Below are 19,451 nucleotides of genomic sequence, written 5' to 3'. Positions count from 1 at the left end.
GCATTTTTTTTGTTAATGTTAATTACTAAGAGCTCTGCATGCTTGAATTCTGTAAGTTCATAGCGCCAGACTTCACTGCATCAACTATGAAGCTAAGTTCATTGCATAGTGTCTCATGTCTGTAGGCCATGCGGATCTGGGCTACGTTGGTCCGACGGATATCATTTCCCTCTGGTCCATCTTTCAGATAGTTCACCCCTAGGAAGTGCTTCTTATCCTGTAAATAAACAATAAAACAAGCTACCATATGGCTGTACATTGTCAATTTATAGGATCAATGCAGATTAAATGTAATGACAGGAAAAACAGAAAGAGGATGATTGAAAGTGAGACCGTACCTCGTGAGACAGTCCACTTTGCAGCACGCTGTTTCTGGCTATTTCACACACATCACAAGTACTTAGTTTCCACAGCTGAGCTGCTATAGCGTACTCCTCCATCAGTGGTTCCTACAATCAGGACACACAAACAGTAGATAAGACTTAATCAATCAACGTAACATATTGAACAGCAGCCTTGGAACTCTTCTGTTTACCTTGGTGTAGTGAAACTGCATGGGATCATCTGTGGACAAGGACACACACAGGCCTTTGTGCAGGAACTCTCTCAGAGGATTTTTGGAGTATTCCAGGAACAGGCTGTTGTTGCTGAGTGGAGACATTGCAATTGGCACCTGGGCCAGGTAGTACAGGTACTGCAGCACAGGGCTCTGAGAGAACACAAGTATTATAAAATGAATAATGTTCAGCTTTTTTTTTTCATTTTTAAGAATCACCATGTCTCCTTACATGAAGGCCTTTTCAGTTGTTTACATTCTATACCCTTTTTTTCATACTGTAGTGTTTCGCTTGCCGCTCCAATTGGCTGAACAGGAACTCAAAAGTGTTATGTTAAATATATAACAGGGACTGCTACAACATTAGATTTTGCTACCTCACATAATTAAACACTTTTCAGACCTTTTTCCACATTGTCCAAATTATAGAGAGAATTACATTGTTGCAACTGTAAAGATGTTTGGTCTAAGGAAACATCAAGTAAATAAAACGTACAACCCAATGGAACAAAATTACTTAAAATAAAACTGTGCAGAGGAGTTGTTGATAAATGTGTGTTATTGACATCGGTTCATCACTTTCTGTACGTTGTTAAGGAACATACAGTAAGCTTTCCATCCACCAGAAATTTTAAACTTCCAATTCCCTCCATCTAATCTTAATTTCTCATTGTTTTGGTCCACAGTGTTACGAGTAAACTATATGCAGGACATTTGAGCTACACATGCTACAAAGCATGCAGCAAAGACATCAAAACAGTCCATAGAGGAAAAGAAGGTTTGTTTTAATGTTTTGGTCTAAAGTTGAGGTTCATGTAAACAATTACTCTCACACTGAAGTGGCTATTTTGGTTTGTTATATAATCCATTTGGAAAGAGAACAAAAGGCATAGAGCATGGGACATTTTATTGATCTTTGGCTGGAGGTGAGTCCTCACAGCAGCTGCCCCCATGTTATCGTTTCAGGAGTTGATACTTTTTCTACAGTTTTATTTCAGTAATAGCAGGTTAAAAAATCTAAAGTACCTTCTTCAAGGTGAGTCCATGTGAGATGTTGTCAGCTGTGAGGAAGGCAGAGACCAAATGAGTGATTGACCCAGCTTCTCCACAGTGGGGACGGAACTGGAAGGTGCTCAGGCCAAGCTCTCTACAGAGAGCACAAAAGGACAAAATTAATATGTTAAAACGCATTGATCAACAAACTAGTAAATCATGGAACATTATATAATTCATCACACGGACAGTACTTCTACTACTATCAACTGTAATACTTATTAAGGTGTTCTCATCGTGTGTTCAGTACATCAGGGATTATTCTTTTCCTGTGATTAATTAATCACATCTTCCCAGTAAACCTCTCCACTGAGTGCTGCATCCACAGTACCAGGTCAGATGTTGGACCATGAAGTTGCCTTTCATCAATCTCTCAGCAAGATAATTTCCTTTAATGGAGTGCCCATTTTGAAAAGAAGGAATTAGCGCTTACGTTCTGAGATTGTTGAGGACCATGATGTTTGCATACATATGGAAGAGGTAGTAGCTGTAGGGAGGGTTTTCATCTGTAGTCCACTGTTCTGGCTTTGGGCTCCTGAAGGAGAACATGTGATCGCTGTGTTTGGACTCATCGTCTACACTGTCAAAGCCTGACACCTGCACAAAAAGAGAAGAAATGTCAGCTACTACTGAGGTGGCTTTACAAAGTACGGCAGGTATCTAGGGTACAATTTTGTTAGCTATGTGTTCCTTCTAACTGACAAATTTTACTCTTGAATTACTCAATTCAAATACACAAAATAATAGCATGATGTCATTGTAGCAGTACAGGAACTTATGTTACAGCTTGTTTTGTATAGACTGGTGTGTCAATTGGAAAATTTGAGGGAATCAATTACTGTTTGTGAACTCGTATGACAAGTATAATGAATCATAAAATATGTGACATCTTACATATTTGAGGAAAACATGAAGTTCTTTGTGCTTCTGTGGGTTAACAGTGGCCTCAAAGAGAGGAAGGAATATGTTTTCCAGCATCTTGGCAAAATCCGGGACCAGCTCCTTAGATTTAAAAATATCACTGAAACACATAAGAACATTTTCTTGTGTCCAGGAAATTTCAAAAATGTAACCAAAATCTTTTAAAACAGGGGCTTGAGTTTTGTAGTGTAGCACTCACTATATTCTGGGCACTTGGATGACCCACTTCATGTTCGGAGAGTGTACTCTGTGGTGAATAAACCACTTAGACAGGCTGTCCCACTCCTCTGGAGAGCCTCCGTAGATGGACAGGCGTGGCTCAGCATGCTGGTACTTACTCTCCTCCAGGTCATGAGCCACTTCCTATTAAAGGTGAAAAAAGAGAATGTGATAAACTGTCACTGCATCAGTTCTGACTTAAAATGCATGATTACATTTACCTTAACTAAGCGAGCAAAGTACTCTCCATCAAGGAGGTTCTCAGTTTTCAGGAAGATTTCTCTAAGTTCGCTGGCTCCCACGGGATTATACTTCGAATTGAATTTATCAAAGCGGTGGAAGGTTTGTCTCCCCTGTAAAGTATATGCAGACAAAAACCACAGCTGTGACCTCACAATGATCAGTCATGTATTCATACTCATCAATAGTGATATATTTCTCTTTTCAAAAAGCACAGTATATTATTAAACCATGAAGTTAAAACAACAGACAGTGCCATTTTCTTAGTTTCTTACAGCATGTACATCCAGGGAGTCTACAGTAAGGTCATAGGGGTCCTTATTGATGCTGTGGAAAACCTGCTGGAGAGTCATCTTTTGTCCATCCTTTTCCAGCACCACGCGGTTTGCATCAGTCTTATATGTTTTCTGAATGAATGTCAGCAGATGTTTCTGAGACATGCAGGCAGCTGCATGGATATGTGTATCCACCTGTGTAAAAAAAAACAACCAATGTCTATGTTCAATCTACTGGCCAAATAAGAACTAATTCGTGGCCATTTCTTTGTCTTTAAAAAAAAAAGAAAATCAGTTAAAGTGAAGCAAGCTATTGGGATAATACATCTAATTCTTGTAATGAGATTACAAACCTTCCTAACATTGTAGAAATCTCTGTGGGGCACACTTTTCAGTTCCTTTAGCTCTGCCATCTCATTAAGCATCTCATGCAGGTAGAACTTTGAACTCAAGAAATTAAGTCGTCTGTGACAGTAGGTCTTCCTGAAAATCAAAGTCAGAATCTGCTGAGCAATTCTGAAAAAGTATCAAGTAGCGTATGGGTGGCAACTTTGTTTGGGCAACTTACGTGGGTCCATCTGCAATCATTGCCAGCACATGACTAAGGTCTATGGCAAAAGTCTCTAAGTCTGGGTAAGGAAGGTCATGTGGCTGGTTTAATCTCAGAGCCTCAGCGCTGTCATACACATTCACTATTCCATCCTTCATCTGCAGCTCATAGTTCAGGTTCTCTGGGATGTTTTCCATACTGTAGGGGTCATCTCCTTCTGTTGGACGTGGGCACATATCTGGAGGCCACAACATGGTTCTGTTACTGTCATATAAACCAGAATACCCTATAGGATTTCAACTACTACATATACTCGTCAAACCTGGTAGAACCTCATCTTCTTCGCTCCATCTCATGTTCTCAGCACTGCGGAGGAACTGGGCTGTGGTCCTGCACAATCTGTGATAGGCCAGTTTTGAGTATTTCTCACGAATGAGCAGAGCCTTAAGAAGGCTTTTAGCTGCCTGTTCATAGTCCTCCACTGTGATCTGAATGGGGAATGGGAATTGCACATATATGTATCTTCAGCACTGTGTATATGTAAATATACCACAGTATTTGACACAACAGTATTAAGCTGACAACCGTGGTGTGCGTTTTTTTACTATCACAACTGTAATGAAAACAGATTAATGCTCCTCCTCATGGTACTTACTCCTGCACAGTAATCACCGCTGATAGTAACTCTCTGGTATTCTGGGCAATTTTCTGGCATAGATGAGCAGGTGGAGCTAGGGGACATGTATGGCGTGACAGTCACTGACCGTGGACAATCTGTATTCACTGGAGTCTGCAGGGACATTGACCGGGAACGAATCATCTGGAGGCTTTTCTTCCTGCAAAATTAGCAACATATTTGGTAATTGATATTAAGTTCTCTTAAACTGTTTTAATTTTACCCAAAATCACAATACATAAAAGTGTTTTTTACTCATTTGTGTCAATGATCTAATCTGATTTTGTGTCCAACCAATAGCTAGACTTACCTCTTAGCACTCTCTTCTGACTGTTGCTCTGCCAGCTCCTTAAGCAGCTCATGCTCCTTGGCTTGGTGGAGTTCAATCGGACAGTCCTCAGGCACGCTGAACATGGATGATGCATCTTTACTGTCTTCCTCTTTCAGCGCTGATGCATATACCTTCTCTGCTAAGATTTGTGTCTCCTCTTGTGCCGCACTCAGAGTTACCCTTGGGAATTGACGAGGCATGTCTGCAGGAGGGCAGAAACTTCAGTAAAGTGACTGATGACAGTAACATTCAAACATACTGTAGTGAGTACTTCCTTTGTTTATCAGTACACAAAGACTTTACTTGCTTTGACCAGTCTGTGCTGTTTTTTAAACGAAAAAATCATCATGTGTACAGGTTTGAGTGCAGGACATTTAAGAGCTACCTTTGGCACAACATCACCTCCTGGAGAGTTATGTGTGAACTGCTCATGTTGACTCAGATGACATTCAATTGCTGCAGTCGTTCATGTCCCGCAGGTTAAAATTTTAACCACTTAAAATGTTTTCTCCTAACTCCAAATGACACTCATGAATTTTCTTATCTGGCAGTTCTACAAATAAACAAAGTTTTCAGGTTGTCAGTATGGATTTTTACAGTTTAGCAAAACAATGGCTTATATAGACAAGCCCTAGAAAATACCCTTCTGTGATGCAAAAATTGATGAAATTAGGAGAAAGTAAACAGACCACAATGTAGTTGAATGTGCATGTATAGCAGGCCCCTGTAAAACTACAAAATATCCTAAAATATAAATAACTAAAACTTTGTGCACTTGTCTCAATCAGGAAGTTGTCTCATCTGAAACAAGTAAAGAATGACGGACTAAAGATATAACCATAGATATTAAAATAATGTATCTCTATCACTTAGCTTTATTGTTGTTTTGTTGTTACATGCTGATGTTTTTATTTGCAGTACTTCTTCACTTGCTAGTTTGCATTAGAAATGTCTTCTATATAAAGAAAAAAAGAATTACTATTATTATTATAGGGTGCATCAATAATTAATGTATTATCATCAGCAAATGATTGTAATGAGCACTGTAATGGAAACACAAGCTAGTCCTGTGGAATATGTATGGGATTACCACCATACGTGCACGATAGCATTTTGAATTGTGCACAGTGAGTATAAAGACATTTTGAAAACAAAATTGACAGATTAATTAAATTCTCAAGATTCATGACATGCTTGTAGAAATGCAAGTCCTCCTGAGCTATTCGTGACATGTTATTAGAGTATATATATCACAGTGGCAGTCATTTTCTCCTCCTCATAAACAGAACAGCTGTAATTCAGTTTTAACCCATATCAGCAGTACTGTTGCAAATGACACGCTGGATACACTCCAGCCCAGCTGTGTACAGTTATTCACAAGGCTCACTGACACATACAGTACTGTCTATTTCTGAAAGGAGATAACCTGGGTGAACTGACAGTGTCTTGTTGATATCCTTAGTGATGCACGATACAGTTCTGGTCACTGGAGTGCTGAGGCAACAACAGAGAAAGGCCATACTGCATGGTGTCATCTAAGCCAATTTTCCGCTCTGCCATTGTGCTTCCAGGAAGCTTATCATTCCGGACACACAACACTAACCAGACAACAGCTGTGTACATCACCCTGCTATGGAGCTTTATGGCACTACAGGCGCACTGTGGAAAGGGTTAGGCTCATCAAGCTGTATTGATCTGGAGATGATGGCCTTATGAATTATTAACCATCTCCTCTATACTCTAAAATCAGTTCCTCATTAACTTCATCACACAGTCAAGTAGTTGCTTCCCCTCTCTATCTCACACACAGACACACACACACACACACACACACACACACACACACACTTATTCCAGGTGCCCATATGAACACTGAAAGAGGTTTTCCTCGCTGTAATCATTCCTCCTGTTCATACTGACCATTAAAAGATTCCCTTCAAATGTGCTTTCAATGTAAGCGATGGGGGTCAAAATCCACAGTGTTTGCACACAGTCATTTTGTGCGACAATGTATTCGAAGCATATATGAGGCTTCAGCAATCTGAGATAATCACATCAAGTGGATATCTGCCACATTTACAGTCTATTTAGTATCAAATTCCCTGTTTGTGTTTCCTTGAACAGTGTCTCCCTGTTGAGCTGTGATGGAAGTGCAGTTTAAAAAAAAAAAAAAAAAAAAAAAAAAAAAGAGGGACACTGTCACTAAAACACTGTAATGTTGAAATAAAGAGACTTGATTTGACTAATTTGGATGACCGAGGCTTCATATTAATTTCAGGTAAATTTTGAACAGAAGGCAGCTTATGGATTTTGATCCCCATCATTTAAATTTTAAGTGCATTATGAAGGCATTTTCTAATGGCCAGTATGAAAAGAAAGATTGATTGTAGCAATAAACCTACAACAAGGTTTATTTGGGCATATAGCTATTGTTTTAATTGTGAACCTAGCCTATAACCTTAAACTCTAAAAAAATTATTTCCATTATGGCACTTACTCATTGTTTCCAGAAGGCAGACAAGACCCAACAATGTGACTGTGTAAACACATTTATGTCCCAAATAACATGAGCAGCTATTGCTCAATTTCAGGCCAAACAGTTGCAACAACAGACGACTAGTGTCACCTGCTGGCCGACAGGAACTATATTAGCTGGGGGAAAAAACCGAATCTGCATCCACCAATAAAAGCAGTCCCTTAATCTATGGTCTAATACCGAACTATACCATCAACAGTGGCACCTGATAAAATATATGAAGATGTAATCACTTACTAGTTCTTGTTAAGAATGAACTGTTTGGTTAGTTTGTGGGAAACATTTAAATGAGGAGGCTACTATGTCGTGTTGTGTTCCCTAATATCACTCCGCAGCTAATGTTAATAGTCAAGAAAAAAGAGATAACCAACCGGTTAACAAGAAAGTTTCCAAGATGTCTGGTATTAGTTATATATCGGCTGTCTAAATTGCTTGCGTTGGCTGTGTTAATCATACACGACGTTAACTTTATTTCTAAAACTGTCGTTTTATTGGCTCCATCTACCGACCGTGAGGAGTAGCTTTTCCTCCTTATCGCTCACCTGTCTTCAACCTGCACAGGTGCTGCCTCCGGGAGGTTAATGAAGTTTAAAGCCGCTTAAATTAGGTATGTATGAAGTCCACTGAACACTTGAGTGTAGACTATATAAATAAAATTTGAGCCTCGACTACTCTCTTAGCGAACTCGGTTTAAATGTCCATTTGTCTTGACTGTAACGGTCTTGCTTTTTTGTTACCATGACAACCAGGGTAAAGGCAGGCAAAAAAACAAAAAAGCTAATCTGTTATATATAGAGCTTTATCAAACATTAAAAAATATTTCACCATAAATGTTGTAGACCTTTCTACAGTTAAATAGTAGAGTTATATTTCATAAAAGAAAAAGAAAATGTATATTTTATTTGTCACATGACAATGCCTTGTCTTTTTAGCAAGTCTTCTTAGTTAAAGATTTATGTGAATTATCAATTAATGATTTGGCGAATTTGGAATAGTGAATAGTTAGTCAAAGCTAGGTCCTAAGTCAGAGATCCACTTAATGGCAAGTGACCTTTTTATTTTACACAGCCGCACCACAAATACTGTCCAATTTCTGCTGACTAACTCAGACTCCTCCCTGTTGTGCCCTGATTACAACAGATGAGCAGTGATGCAGAGAATAGACTATATTGTAATTTGACTTCATAGCCATTTCACCTTTTATCTTGTATTACATTTCTATGCTGCTCATTAGTTGTCTCTTACCTTCATATCCAGATATCTCCATATCTGGTGGTGTTGTCCTCTCAAGTTGGGCTCAAGGGAAAGCGCTGTACAGTCAAAGAAATTACGTCTGCATGTATCTGGGTCAGTTAATCTATGAGTCTATGGTGGTACACAACTACAGTTCTGTTTTCCTGACTGCCCATCTCTCTATATTAGGGAGCCGGTGGCATCATGTTGACAGGACTACTAATCCTGAGAATATGTCAAAACTGGCTGTCAACAAAGAGAGGGCCTAAGAGTAATTACAACCTGCTGCCTATTCCTCCCTCTCTCTCTGTCTCTCTCTCTGTCTCTCTCTTTCTCGTGAACACACATACACACAAACTTAGACAGGCGCATGTAGCTCACTCTTGCACTTACTTAGTGTGCAGATATAGAGAGAAAGAGAGACTCCACATTACTTCTGTGGCATAGAGGACTCAAAACCAGGTAGTTGTCGCAGTTGTCCTTCTTGGTCAGTAAGTCACAAGCTGAGGTGATGAAATTATTAAGTGCCCTCAGGCAGCCAAGCAGTTGGAAAGCAATTCAAGCGTGCTGTTCTCTCGCTCATTAGCACTGAATTTTATCTGGGCCCTGACCTTGCTTTCCTCCCTGTTCATCTGAAAATACACAGTCCTGCTGTGGTGTCATATGAAAAGTCAAGCCAAAAACAGCCCTCAGAAGGCATTAGCTACCTTACACTATCAGATAACAACTCAGATTTGTGTGATAGGAAAGACAAACTGAACCCTACTCCCATTTGTTTTCTGTGTACGAAGCAGAACTGCATAATGTGTTTTAGTTAAATCTCTATAGCTGTCACTACCCAGCTATATATAACCAAGTGACCACAGTGATCTTTTGTATCAATGCTGAGAACACTCCTCTACCTGTCAGTAAGGTAAATACTCTCCATACTGTATGTTTCTGGTGCCCTTTAACCTGCCTATAATAATTAAAACTTGCTCAGCCTGTTTCCTCCACAGTGTGGACCCAGGTACGCTGCAATGGATTTTATAGTGCAGCATTTCCCCTGAGGTAGCCTAAAATTAACAAATTTGCTGACTGATGTTTTGTTTCAATTAAATATAAATAGACCTATAGCATTTGTAGAGCTTCAGCAACAACTCTGATCTTCAATGAGGTGATTTTTCACAAGTGCTTTTGACCTACAGGTTCTTGGGATCCTTGAAGTATAACCACAGTATTACAGAGAGCCAATAGATACAGCTCATTGTTTTAACTGTTGTAACATATGGCTTTTGTTTAGACTGTTGTAGTTTTAATGTAAATAAGAGAAGATTGAGTCTAAAAATCATAATATTGAACAGTATTTGCAATATGCTGGTAGCTGGTTTAACCTGCTGATTCCTATCACTACAGGGTGATCAATCATTTCCTAAATGAAAGAAATGCTTACATTGTCTACACCAATGACTCACTTTATTCAGTATTAGAGCAGCCTTTCTTTTATTGATCAAAGTGTATGGTTTAGGAAACATCAGATTCAATGGTTGAGAAATAGCATTATGGTGTAGCGGTGTAGCTCTGGAGACAGCATTATTAGACACTAATGTGGGGAGTAACCTAATGGTTGCTCACTCTGCACAGTGCAAATGTGGGTGTGTGCCCTCTCGTGTTTTTCAAACTGTTTAAATGTACTGGAAATGTGGACTTGAGAAGGAACACCCTTCATTATTTCCCAACCCTTGTGTTAATCCCACAGGAGCCTTCCCCAAGCCATTACTGGGCTCATAACCTTGTCTCAGACACAGCTAGCTGTCCTCTATTGTTTTCGTTGTCCTTTGCACCTTTTCTCAGTTACTTCACTCCAGCTATTGGCAGAGCCCATAAGTTAGATATTTGTCAAAGTCATATCTGAATGGGAGGTCAACAGCAAACGAGAAAGCCATTTAACGCATTACAGAAAGAGAAATAGTGGGAGGATGATAGAGGGAAATAAAGAAGCTCACTCTTTCCCAAGCAAGGACTTGATTGCTGCTTTAAAAGAGGCATGTCTCCTTTTCTCATCTTTCTCAGTGGCCAGGGCCTGAAAAGAGTAAAGATAAAAGTGAAGGAAGTGTACTCACCCATGAATGCAAAACAGCCAAAAAGCTATTCTCTATTACTTGTCAGATAATATTCAAGTATGGTTAGTTTTTTGTGTTGTACTTATGAGTAATGTTGGATACAGATACACATCAAACCTTTACAAAGTCTTTAACTCACAACAGTATAACAAAATTAATTTGTAGACAAAAAGTAAAAAAACAAAACGGTTATCAGACTTCATCACTAATCCATTAAATAAGTTCACTCACCTCCTCAGGCTCTGCTGTCTCTGAAGTGTGTATAAACTGTGTACAAGTTCCCTCAGAAAAACGTCTAAGTCATGCTGTGCTGTTGTTGTGGCTGGAATACTTTAGACGATATCTCATCCACCTCCCCGCAGGGCACATCACTCCATCCTTAACTATTTCATTGCCACAGCTTTGTATAAGATCATCAGCTGAACATCATGATAAAGGCATCATAGTCATTTTTCATGGAAGTCCTTTACTGTAGCCAGCTGTTGTTTTGCTTACTATGTTTACCTGTTTAACTTCTTCAATTAGTACTGATGGATGCAGAAGGCATTTTGTACAAATTTGATCATTGCCGTAGGTAAAATATCAGTATCTTCCCTGTTTTCTCTCTTCATTCTTTGAGACTAGTCATGTCTACTTGTGAATATTTTGTTCCATTGCAGGAAATGCTGATGTGACATGACATAAGCAGACAAAAACATTTAAGCAATATAACAAATGCCCTTTTTATGAAATACACAATAAACATACAACATATTAAAAGTAAAAAAAAACCCTTCTCTCACTCACCTCTGTGTTTTTAACTACAGCTCACCAACTAAGACAGCTCATCAACTAAGACACAAACAGTTAAAGTACATTCACCTGGACTTGCCTCATCAGTGTACATCATGGCAAATTTAAGTGACTCTAATATTGCCTTCTGTTCTTATTGTAAAGACATTAAAACCATGTGCTATCTCTTCCACTGCTAACATCAGCCTCTGAGTAGCCACAGCCACGTCAAAACAACTCCTTTGCAGAGTGGTACAAGCAGTTCTACAGAACAGCTGGTTGAACTTCACACACAGCCTCAGAAGACCCAGATTTACTATTGTGGCCATATGCAGCAGGGGCTCCACAGTCCCTGATTTAGCCTTGCAGTGTTTAGATTATGAGGCTAATCCTCTCAGCTCAGGCTATCAGGGTACTTTGAGAGTTGGCTTTAGAGGAATGACTTTTAGCCCTGGGCCTGTATCACTTTGATTGGTAGCAGGTTTGTCGAAATGATTATACCTCTGCCTTTTCCTCTCCTCTCCTCTCCTTATTTTCTTTTTTCTTTAAAAAAAAAAAAATCTCATTATTTTCTTATTTTCTCATTTCATTCACTCAGTTACATTTTGGCAGTAAAGGTAAATGATTGAATACTCTCAGCTGACATACTGCTGGAAAGAATAGATATTGAAATATTTCAATAGCTGTTTGAACACAGCAGTGGAAAAATTAAAAGACTTTGAGATTAACAAAAGCCCTCAGCAGGGGGTATTATTTTGTCCCAGTTGACCTACACTGATCAGTTTCTTGATGCTGTCATCACGTCACTGGCGTCACTAGCTGATTGACTTACTGAAGGAGTGACACCGTCACATAGATAAAGAGTACACTGACATTAATCCATCATCCATTCAGTCTATTCTTAGAGTGCTTTTACTGTGATGAGAAATATTTAAAAGGATTTTTTGTGTAGAAGCCACAGACAATTTCTATTAAAAATGCTCATTTTACCAGCCACTAGATGGCACATTTTTCATTGTTTTAGTTTGTTCATAGTGTGTGTTTGTTTGTTTTTTATCCCCCCCATTACATTTAGCCATTTGTGGCTAATTCTAATTTAATTTCACCATTGGCTATATTTAAGGGATATATAAAATACAATTTAAATATGACTGAAGCACCCCAAAAACACAACTTATATTAAAGTTCCATAATAGGCTCATTTTCTAAATTGAAATCCTGTACTGCAAAAGAACAGGTTGTGAAAAAAGACAGAAGTAAAGAAAGAGTTTCAGTAAGTGACATTTCACACATGTTGCTTTTATGTATCTTGTGCCCCTGAACTATTGTAGGCATATAGGTACCTCTGAACACTTCTGAAGCCCATGATAGTAATAGTAATAACTCATAGTCAGTATACACAAGGAGAATAAACCACTATTTCCTGACTATATTCTTATTGTACTAATTGAAATTTGAAAAAATATATACATTATTTATTACATATTGTGAAAAATGTGATGTCATTTTAAAAAAGGTAATTCATTTGTTGTCATCTTTGCTGAGTGACCAAGCCAAACTTACATTTGTAACCCAATAATATTCCAGGATTAACCACAGTTTTCACTTAATGCTGTTCCTTTATAATGCTGAAAAAAACCTTCATTTGGATTCCTCCTTCTGATGTAGGCGAACAAATCAGACGAAGAACAATCCAAAAACACCATTTTGCAGTTTTACCCATCTTGGTCGCTAGATGGCAATAGAGAACATATAATTGAATTCTTGACCCTTTCTAAATAGCTCGCACAATCATACCACAAAGTTTTGAACAGCTGTAATTGGCTTTTCCTGTGAGTTAAAACAAAAGCATGAAACTGTCTTAAGCCAATATATGACACAATGTCAATGCTATGTACTTACTAATGATCACTCTTGAAATCGGTATGAAGTGCTGTGGGCTCTACAAAAAGTCAAGTCATGCTAAATTGTGTTCAGTCACCTTTCATTTCCTGTATGATTTCACCAAGAATTGTCTATAATAGCAGGGTGAATATCCAGTTAATGTTTACATGAGAAGCTGATAGCCATGCTACTAATGAGCACATAGGATACTAAATAAGTGGAAATGAATGCCTTATTGTAAACATCTGGTTAATCTGACATTACGGCATTCAGTGACTCCCTGATTTGACCCATTGTAGTAAATCTACACATGTGATCATGTGTCGATAGTTCTGCAACAGGGGGTAAGTTGAGTGTATACCCCACATGTTCCCTTGTACTATATTTCCAAATTGGAAAGTGCACATGTTGACAGTTATACCCTTTTATCGTGGGACAAAAAGAGAAAAGAAATGATGCCAAAAGAGAGAGCTGTTGTGGTGTAGTCTGGACCCTAAAATAATATGAAAGAGGGGGTGATAATGTGTCGAATAAGAAGGTCTGCAGCCTTTCTGTGCAGCTGAGTCTCAGGGGTCTGTTTGAATGTGAAGGTCTTGATGAATTCTTTGTTGGAGCAGTTTTCATGATGCTCTCGCAGGAATGTTGGACCGGAACCCCCCACATCGTTCTTGTGTCCCAAGCATCTAGCATTGAATACAGATGGAGCTAAAGCCTCAGCCTCCTCTGATGGCTTTAGGGCTGTTCTGTGGTGTGGGGTGAGCCAACAAATATGAGCTGAACGAAGCAGGAATGCGCCTGGCACCCTGTCTGCCCTTTTTTTTTTTTTTGAGGGGGGGCGTCATAACTAGGGGAATGTAGTGAGAGGAGGGAAGGCTCTAATGAGACCCTGTAATCACTTAACAGAGACCAGGTGCTCTGTGTCTTGCTGTAGCAGTGCACCCTAGACAATAGAATGCCACTTTCAATTTACAAGAGTCAGAAGCAAAGGAGGTCTGGACAAGGTCTAGATTCTGTATGCAAAATGTTTATTGAATGAGGATGGTATTGATTTGACACAAATAAAATAGAAAATATTTACAAATATATAATATAGTTATAAAACAGATATCCTATTACCACAGTTTGCAAAAGAATAATGACAAATAGTTAAAATGCCCATATATATTTCTTCCTGTACAAAAATAGTTCTATCTGCATAAGTACTTTTGTGTAACCTCTATATAATATTTAAATAAAAGAACTCATATATACATATATCAGCAATAAAAAAAATCAAACACAGATTGCACATGGTTTTGTACATACAATTTCAAGTATATTTCAATCCACTGTGGACTGGTACATATCTCACAGAATCTAAGGCATTTTCCCTTATACAGTGTCCAAAACTTGATATAGATTAAGAGCTTCGGAGCTCTGTAGCCTATCTCCCTGTTTGGCATTGTGATGATGTCTTTTCCTGATGATTCATTTGACTTTAAGTCCATATAGAAAAGTGCAGACGAGTATTGACAGGTTGATGGAAACGGTGGTATAATCCTTAGAGGATAGCACTCATTAAAGTCCTGGCCTTGAGGAAGAAGCAATTAAGGTCCAAAAATGTTAGAAGAAAGTTCCCTCTTTCAGCTAGCGGATGTGTCCACTTTGCCAGGTATTAGCACTCTTCCTGTATCTCTGCCAAAGCAGCGAGCAACACCTGTAGTTGCTCCACGCGGTGCCATCCAGTGTCTGTAAGCCAGCTGCAGTTGTTTGCACGCTCTACATCACTGAGCTGCAAGCTCTCAGCTCTCAGAGAAACTCAGTGCAGCCAGTCTTGCTCAAACTTATGCCTGGAAAAAATGTGCTGGAGAAAACTTGGCAGGAGTCTGAGGCATTTGGAGAATTTTAGAACAGAGCAGAGAGGACACTAGGTCTGCTCCCTCGCTTTTGCTCCCAACTCTTCTCGCAAAGTCCCGCTCATGTCCGTCTGAGGAGAGACTCAAGCTTGTGAACTTGTGAGTCAGTTTTTCTCCACACGGGCCGCAGCCTGCCCTGATCTAGCCTCAGTGTGACTGTGTGTGCTGGAAGGGAGCGACGCCTCCGGCCGTATCCCTGTGGACTGATCTTGTCAACAGGAGCGCTCCCAATATTCAACTTGGTGTTGAGCCGGTGCAGACGATCTGCCAAGTCATGCACTGTGCAGGTGCCCAGCCAACAACCTTGCCTTCTTGACTGGTTGGATGAATTTTTAGACCTTTTGGTTCGGACATTGATGTCAGTGCTGGAATTACAATGGGAGAGAAAAGAAGACATTAATCCAAGCTGTTCATTCCTGAGTTGTTTTCTATGACATGCAGAATACATTTTGATGACAAATTGACAAAAACGTGACCTGATGACCTAATGGAGACAGTTTTTAGATCTTCAGAGTTGTACGGTAAGTGCTCTTACCTGGAATGTGGCAGCAGGGTATCCCTGATATCTTCTGGTCTGACAAAGTGCTCAGAGTCTGCTGGCCTCTCTACAGATACGCTGTCTAGATCCCGTCTCAATCTGCTCCCGAGCCATATGCTTAGCCTAGGGGAGGGGAAAAAATCCATTAGTCTTAGGTAGATAATTCAGTAGACAGGTAGCTGCTGTCAAAGACTTGACAGACTGCAACATGTATTATCAGCATGGAAATAAATGATTATTGAATGAATGACTTGGTCAGTTAACTCACCTTTTTTTCAACTTTGGATTCACTTCAAGTTCCACACAGTGTGCTACTGTCGCCAGCAGACAGCAAGAGAGGAAGGACTGGAAGATCAATTTCATTTTGTCTTTAACACCTGTTGACAGAAGGAAAAAAACATTCAATTATTTATCTATTAATATTTAACTTTTTGAATTTCCTATTGTCCCTGTATGCATGTAAACCACCCGCATGCCCACAATTACCACACTGGTGCTTGCTTACACAAGAGTCCAAAAGCCAAGTTATTTGCACTTATCATTCATTTATTTAAAAAGTTAAGCTAAGGTCAGATTTTGCTCGGTTAAGTAAACCTACAACCACGCTTTGGGCCCCTGGCCAATAAAGTGAAGGACACTGTCTACCAATGAGGGTTCCAAAATATGCTTAGCTCAAAAGTCAAACAAAAACTTAAAATGCTATTAAACTCAGGTCCCTGATTAAACAGAACAAAGAAATTGCAACTACACTACATGATGGAGTGCTTCTGTCAGTTGTGTTACACCTTGAAGGCAATTCCTCCACAGACGCACACATTAAGAGCTGAACTGCTTATATAACCAGACAGATAACCTGTCCTTGTCTATACACTTGTGCCCTGACCTCAAAAAGCAAGGATAAAGCCATCAGCTGGGAGCAGAGCAATAATAGCAGTGTTCTTTTAAAAGAAAGTGCACATACCTGTATCTCTTTGATAATTCAGTTGGATGAGAAAGTTCTTCTTGTAAAAGCGTACTCCACAGGTTTCTTGAAATTGCCACTGGTTCTGTAAGGCAGCTGTGTCACTCTGCTAATAGCTCCTACACACCAGACAGGGAGCCTTTATACAGGAGGTGGGAGGGGCTCATTGACTGACACACACAGTCTCTCATCCTTTCCCCCACCCAGTCCAGTGCTGCGCTGCCGATCATGTATTGCAACGGTGCTACACAATGCAAAGATAAAGAACCAAAATCAAAAACGAAATTTGTAAAGGGAAATAGTTTTAGAGCACACATTATAAATAAAATGCAGCAAATTTATCTTGCTTTTGCTGAGTCACATCATCCTCCTTTTTCAAAGCTCAGTATAAATACATACTCATAAGTCTCATTTAATGTGATTTATTCATTTCAGCGTGTGTATAATAGCAATAAAATTAAATCAATAGTCAGCATATATAAGTCAAATACCAAACATACTGTCCCAGTCAATGCATAATATGTTGGTCTCAGCCGACTGCTTGCTATAAGATGGTATAGGAAATCTAAATAACCACAGATGAAAAGGTTTAAACATACATTGTTATATTTGATCTTCAAGGTTGGTTAGATATAGTTTTTGTTAACGTTCCTTTCAGTCCCACTGGCTAATTTTGTAAAATAAAATTAAAGGAATGTTTCTACAGTCTTCTTTTCAAGGCACTCCCTGTTACAGTTAAGTTTCATGCCAGCTCGAAAGTACACTGGGTGATGAATTTGAGATTTGGTAAGAGACAAGCATTGAGTAACTTATTAAATATAGTAAGAATGCCCAACTGTAAGGCCAATATACTCAATGTATTTGTTTGTACAAGGCAAATATTTGACTTCAGACTAACCATGCAATTTATTTTTGCTGTGTGGATGAATGGGAAGTGGAATTTTACAATTATCTAAAAGTAAATCAAGAGTCAGAAAATGAACTTGAACAACAATCCATGACGTATGAAAAAATATTGGCTTAAACATTTTTGAAATAATTCTGCTGATTTGTTGCTGTTATAAATTATAAGTAATATGACTTCACTTTTCAACATAAGAATGCATACACAAGAATCTATTAGGTGAGAAGAGGAGAGCCATCAAGTCTGCCTGTGTGTCTCGGAGGATATCACCCCCTGCATTACTTGACTTCTCGTCATGGCTAGTTCAGTGAGTCACTCAGCATGCCAGCATGTTTTACATGACCACACTGTGTCCATGTGTGTTTAGATTAAAGCTAAAAAACTGAAAGCAAAGCAGAAAGAAAGATGAATCAAAACAGGGCACTAGAAAACAGTTTAATCTGTAAGGCTCAAAATAACACCCTTGTTAGTGGGTTCATGATGATGATAATAATTTGGTGGAAACACAGAATTGAGATAACTAATTGGGGGGTAACAACTTTTTGTTTTATACATCTGACACACAGCTAGTGAGGATCTATGCCTGTATCTGAGATGTGGATATTGTCATAAAGAGATAGTGTGCATGTCAGAAAACTGAGTACATGATTTCAGAAAGATTAAAATAATTTGCCCTCACATTGAGCGATGAAATGCTGTAAATACCAGAGAAAGATCTGTTGGTTTTGTCAGTGTAGAATTTCCAGTGTAACATTTCCTTACACTATGGTGTAAGCATGTCAAAGTAATGCTTTCAGTTTTGATTTACCTTTCGGTTTCAGTGAAGGGGAAACTGTTTTGTGGCTTTTTTTCAACATTATTTTAGGCATAGTTAACACTTGACCTTCCACTCCAGTCTCTAGCATATAAGCATCCTATCATTCATATCTTATTGTTTTTAGTCCCTGACACAGAACCTTTCTTAGTTTATTTATATCTCATGCGACCTCATTCCACACATGGCGTCATATTTTAAACTAAAAAAAAAGCATAAATGTCAAACACATGTGCTGTAAAGCAGCAAACATTTTGTAAGCACTTTGTAATGATAATTGCCTCCGGCAGACGAGTAATCCCCTCACCAGAGTTTACAATAGGAGATTGTGCAATCATGACAATAAAACACTGCTGTTGCTTTTTGACTCCTTATATAGAAGTATTTTGCATGTCCCCCATGAAGTTGCTGTCATATTACTGACAATATTTGTTCTGCATTTAAATATGCGTGTGTACAGGTACGTGTGGCAGGAAACCTGAACAACTAAGCTCATGTGTTCCAGGAAAAAGGGTGTTAAGCCCAAAGGCACAAATTTGAAAGATGATTCATCAATGTCGTAGCTCTTTGATGAACCTGGAAATGTGTGCTGATCTGATTACGGTCCCCTGACTTTCCAACCCTGTTTGTATTTCTTCATGTTTTGGCTCAGGTTCAACTGTTTAACCTCTGTCTTCATCTCCTCTTTACTAGTACGCCAAAACAGAAAGTGGGATAGAGAGGGGCAGAAAAAAGAAAACACAGAATATAACAACAAATAAGAGAAAAAAGAGCAATGAAGAGTGAGACAAAATGTAGTGGAAATGGCTTGCTGTGTTCCTGCCATTGTTGACAGTGATGGCGGATTGTGTGTTGGAGTACAGATGTCCATGTGCTATTCCTCGTGACAGCTTTTCCTGTTTTCATAAATATTCAATAATCTGCGCTAACCACACGAGCTTGCCCTATCCCTCACACTGTGCATCAAATCATAACCATGTCCAGTCTTGTAG

The 19,451-nt window shown here is 39.0% G+C and overlaps 2 protein-coding genes across 3 annotated transcripts; both read right to left on the bottom strand.

The window, feature by feature from the left end:
* Positions 1-2: 2 nt before the first annotated feature.
* On the bottom strand, positions 3-10,633 carry ampd3a (adenosine monophosphate deaminase 3a). Of its 2 annotated transcripts, XM_062415506.1 has the most exons (16): positions 10,576-10,633; positions 4,801-5,023; positions 4,615-4,650; positions 4,470-4,545; positions 4,137-4,302; positions 3,833-4,052; positions 3,618-3,747; positions 3,265-3,459; positions 2,971-3,102; positions 2,730-2,893; positions 2,504-2,630; positions 2,043-2,206; positions 1,583-1,703; positions 536-709; positions 339-449; positions 3-217 (listed from the first exon to the last, which is right to left on the bottom strand). In XM_062415506.1, exons 1-16 carry the CDS (start codon positions 10,631-10,633, stop codon positions 26-28), a joined length of 2,289 nt encoding a protein of 762 aa, XP_062271490.1. In that variant the 3' UTR covers positions 3-25. The 2 variants fall into 2 exon arrangements, with proteins under 2 accessions (XP_062271490.1, XP_062271481.1); XM_062415497.1 differs by having other exon boundaries at positions 4,470-4,650.
* Positions 10,634-14,351: 3,718 nt separating this feature from the next.
* adma (adrenomedullin a) lies at positions 14,352-16,844 on the bottom strand. Its single transcript, XM_062422955.1, has 4 exons — positions 16,742-16,844; positions 16,049-16,157; positions 15,778-15,903; positions 14,352-15,607 (listed from the first exon to the last, which is right to left on the bottom strand). Exons 2-4 carry the CDS (start codon positions 16,141-16,143, stop codon positions 15,304-15,306), a joined length of 525 nt encoding a protein of 174 aa, XP_062278939.1. The 5' UTR covers positions 16,144-16,157; positions 16,742-16,844; the 3' UTR covers positions 14,352-15,303.
* Positions 16,845-19,451: the final 2,607 nt, after the last annotated feature.

The sequence above is a fragment of the Scomber scombrus genome, chromosome 1 (genome assembly GCF_963691925.1).
Source record: "Scomber scombrus chromosome 1, fScoSco1.1, whole genome shotgun sequence".
Taxonomy (NCBI): Eukaryota; Metazoa; Chordata; class Actinopteri; order Scombriformes; family Scombridae; genus Scomber; species Scomber scombrus.
Note: the sequence above shows the minus strand (reverse complement) of the source record. Positions and strands in the feature narration are given on the sequence as shown.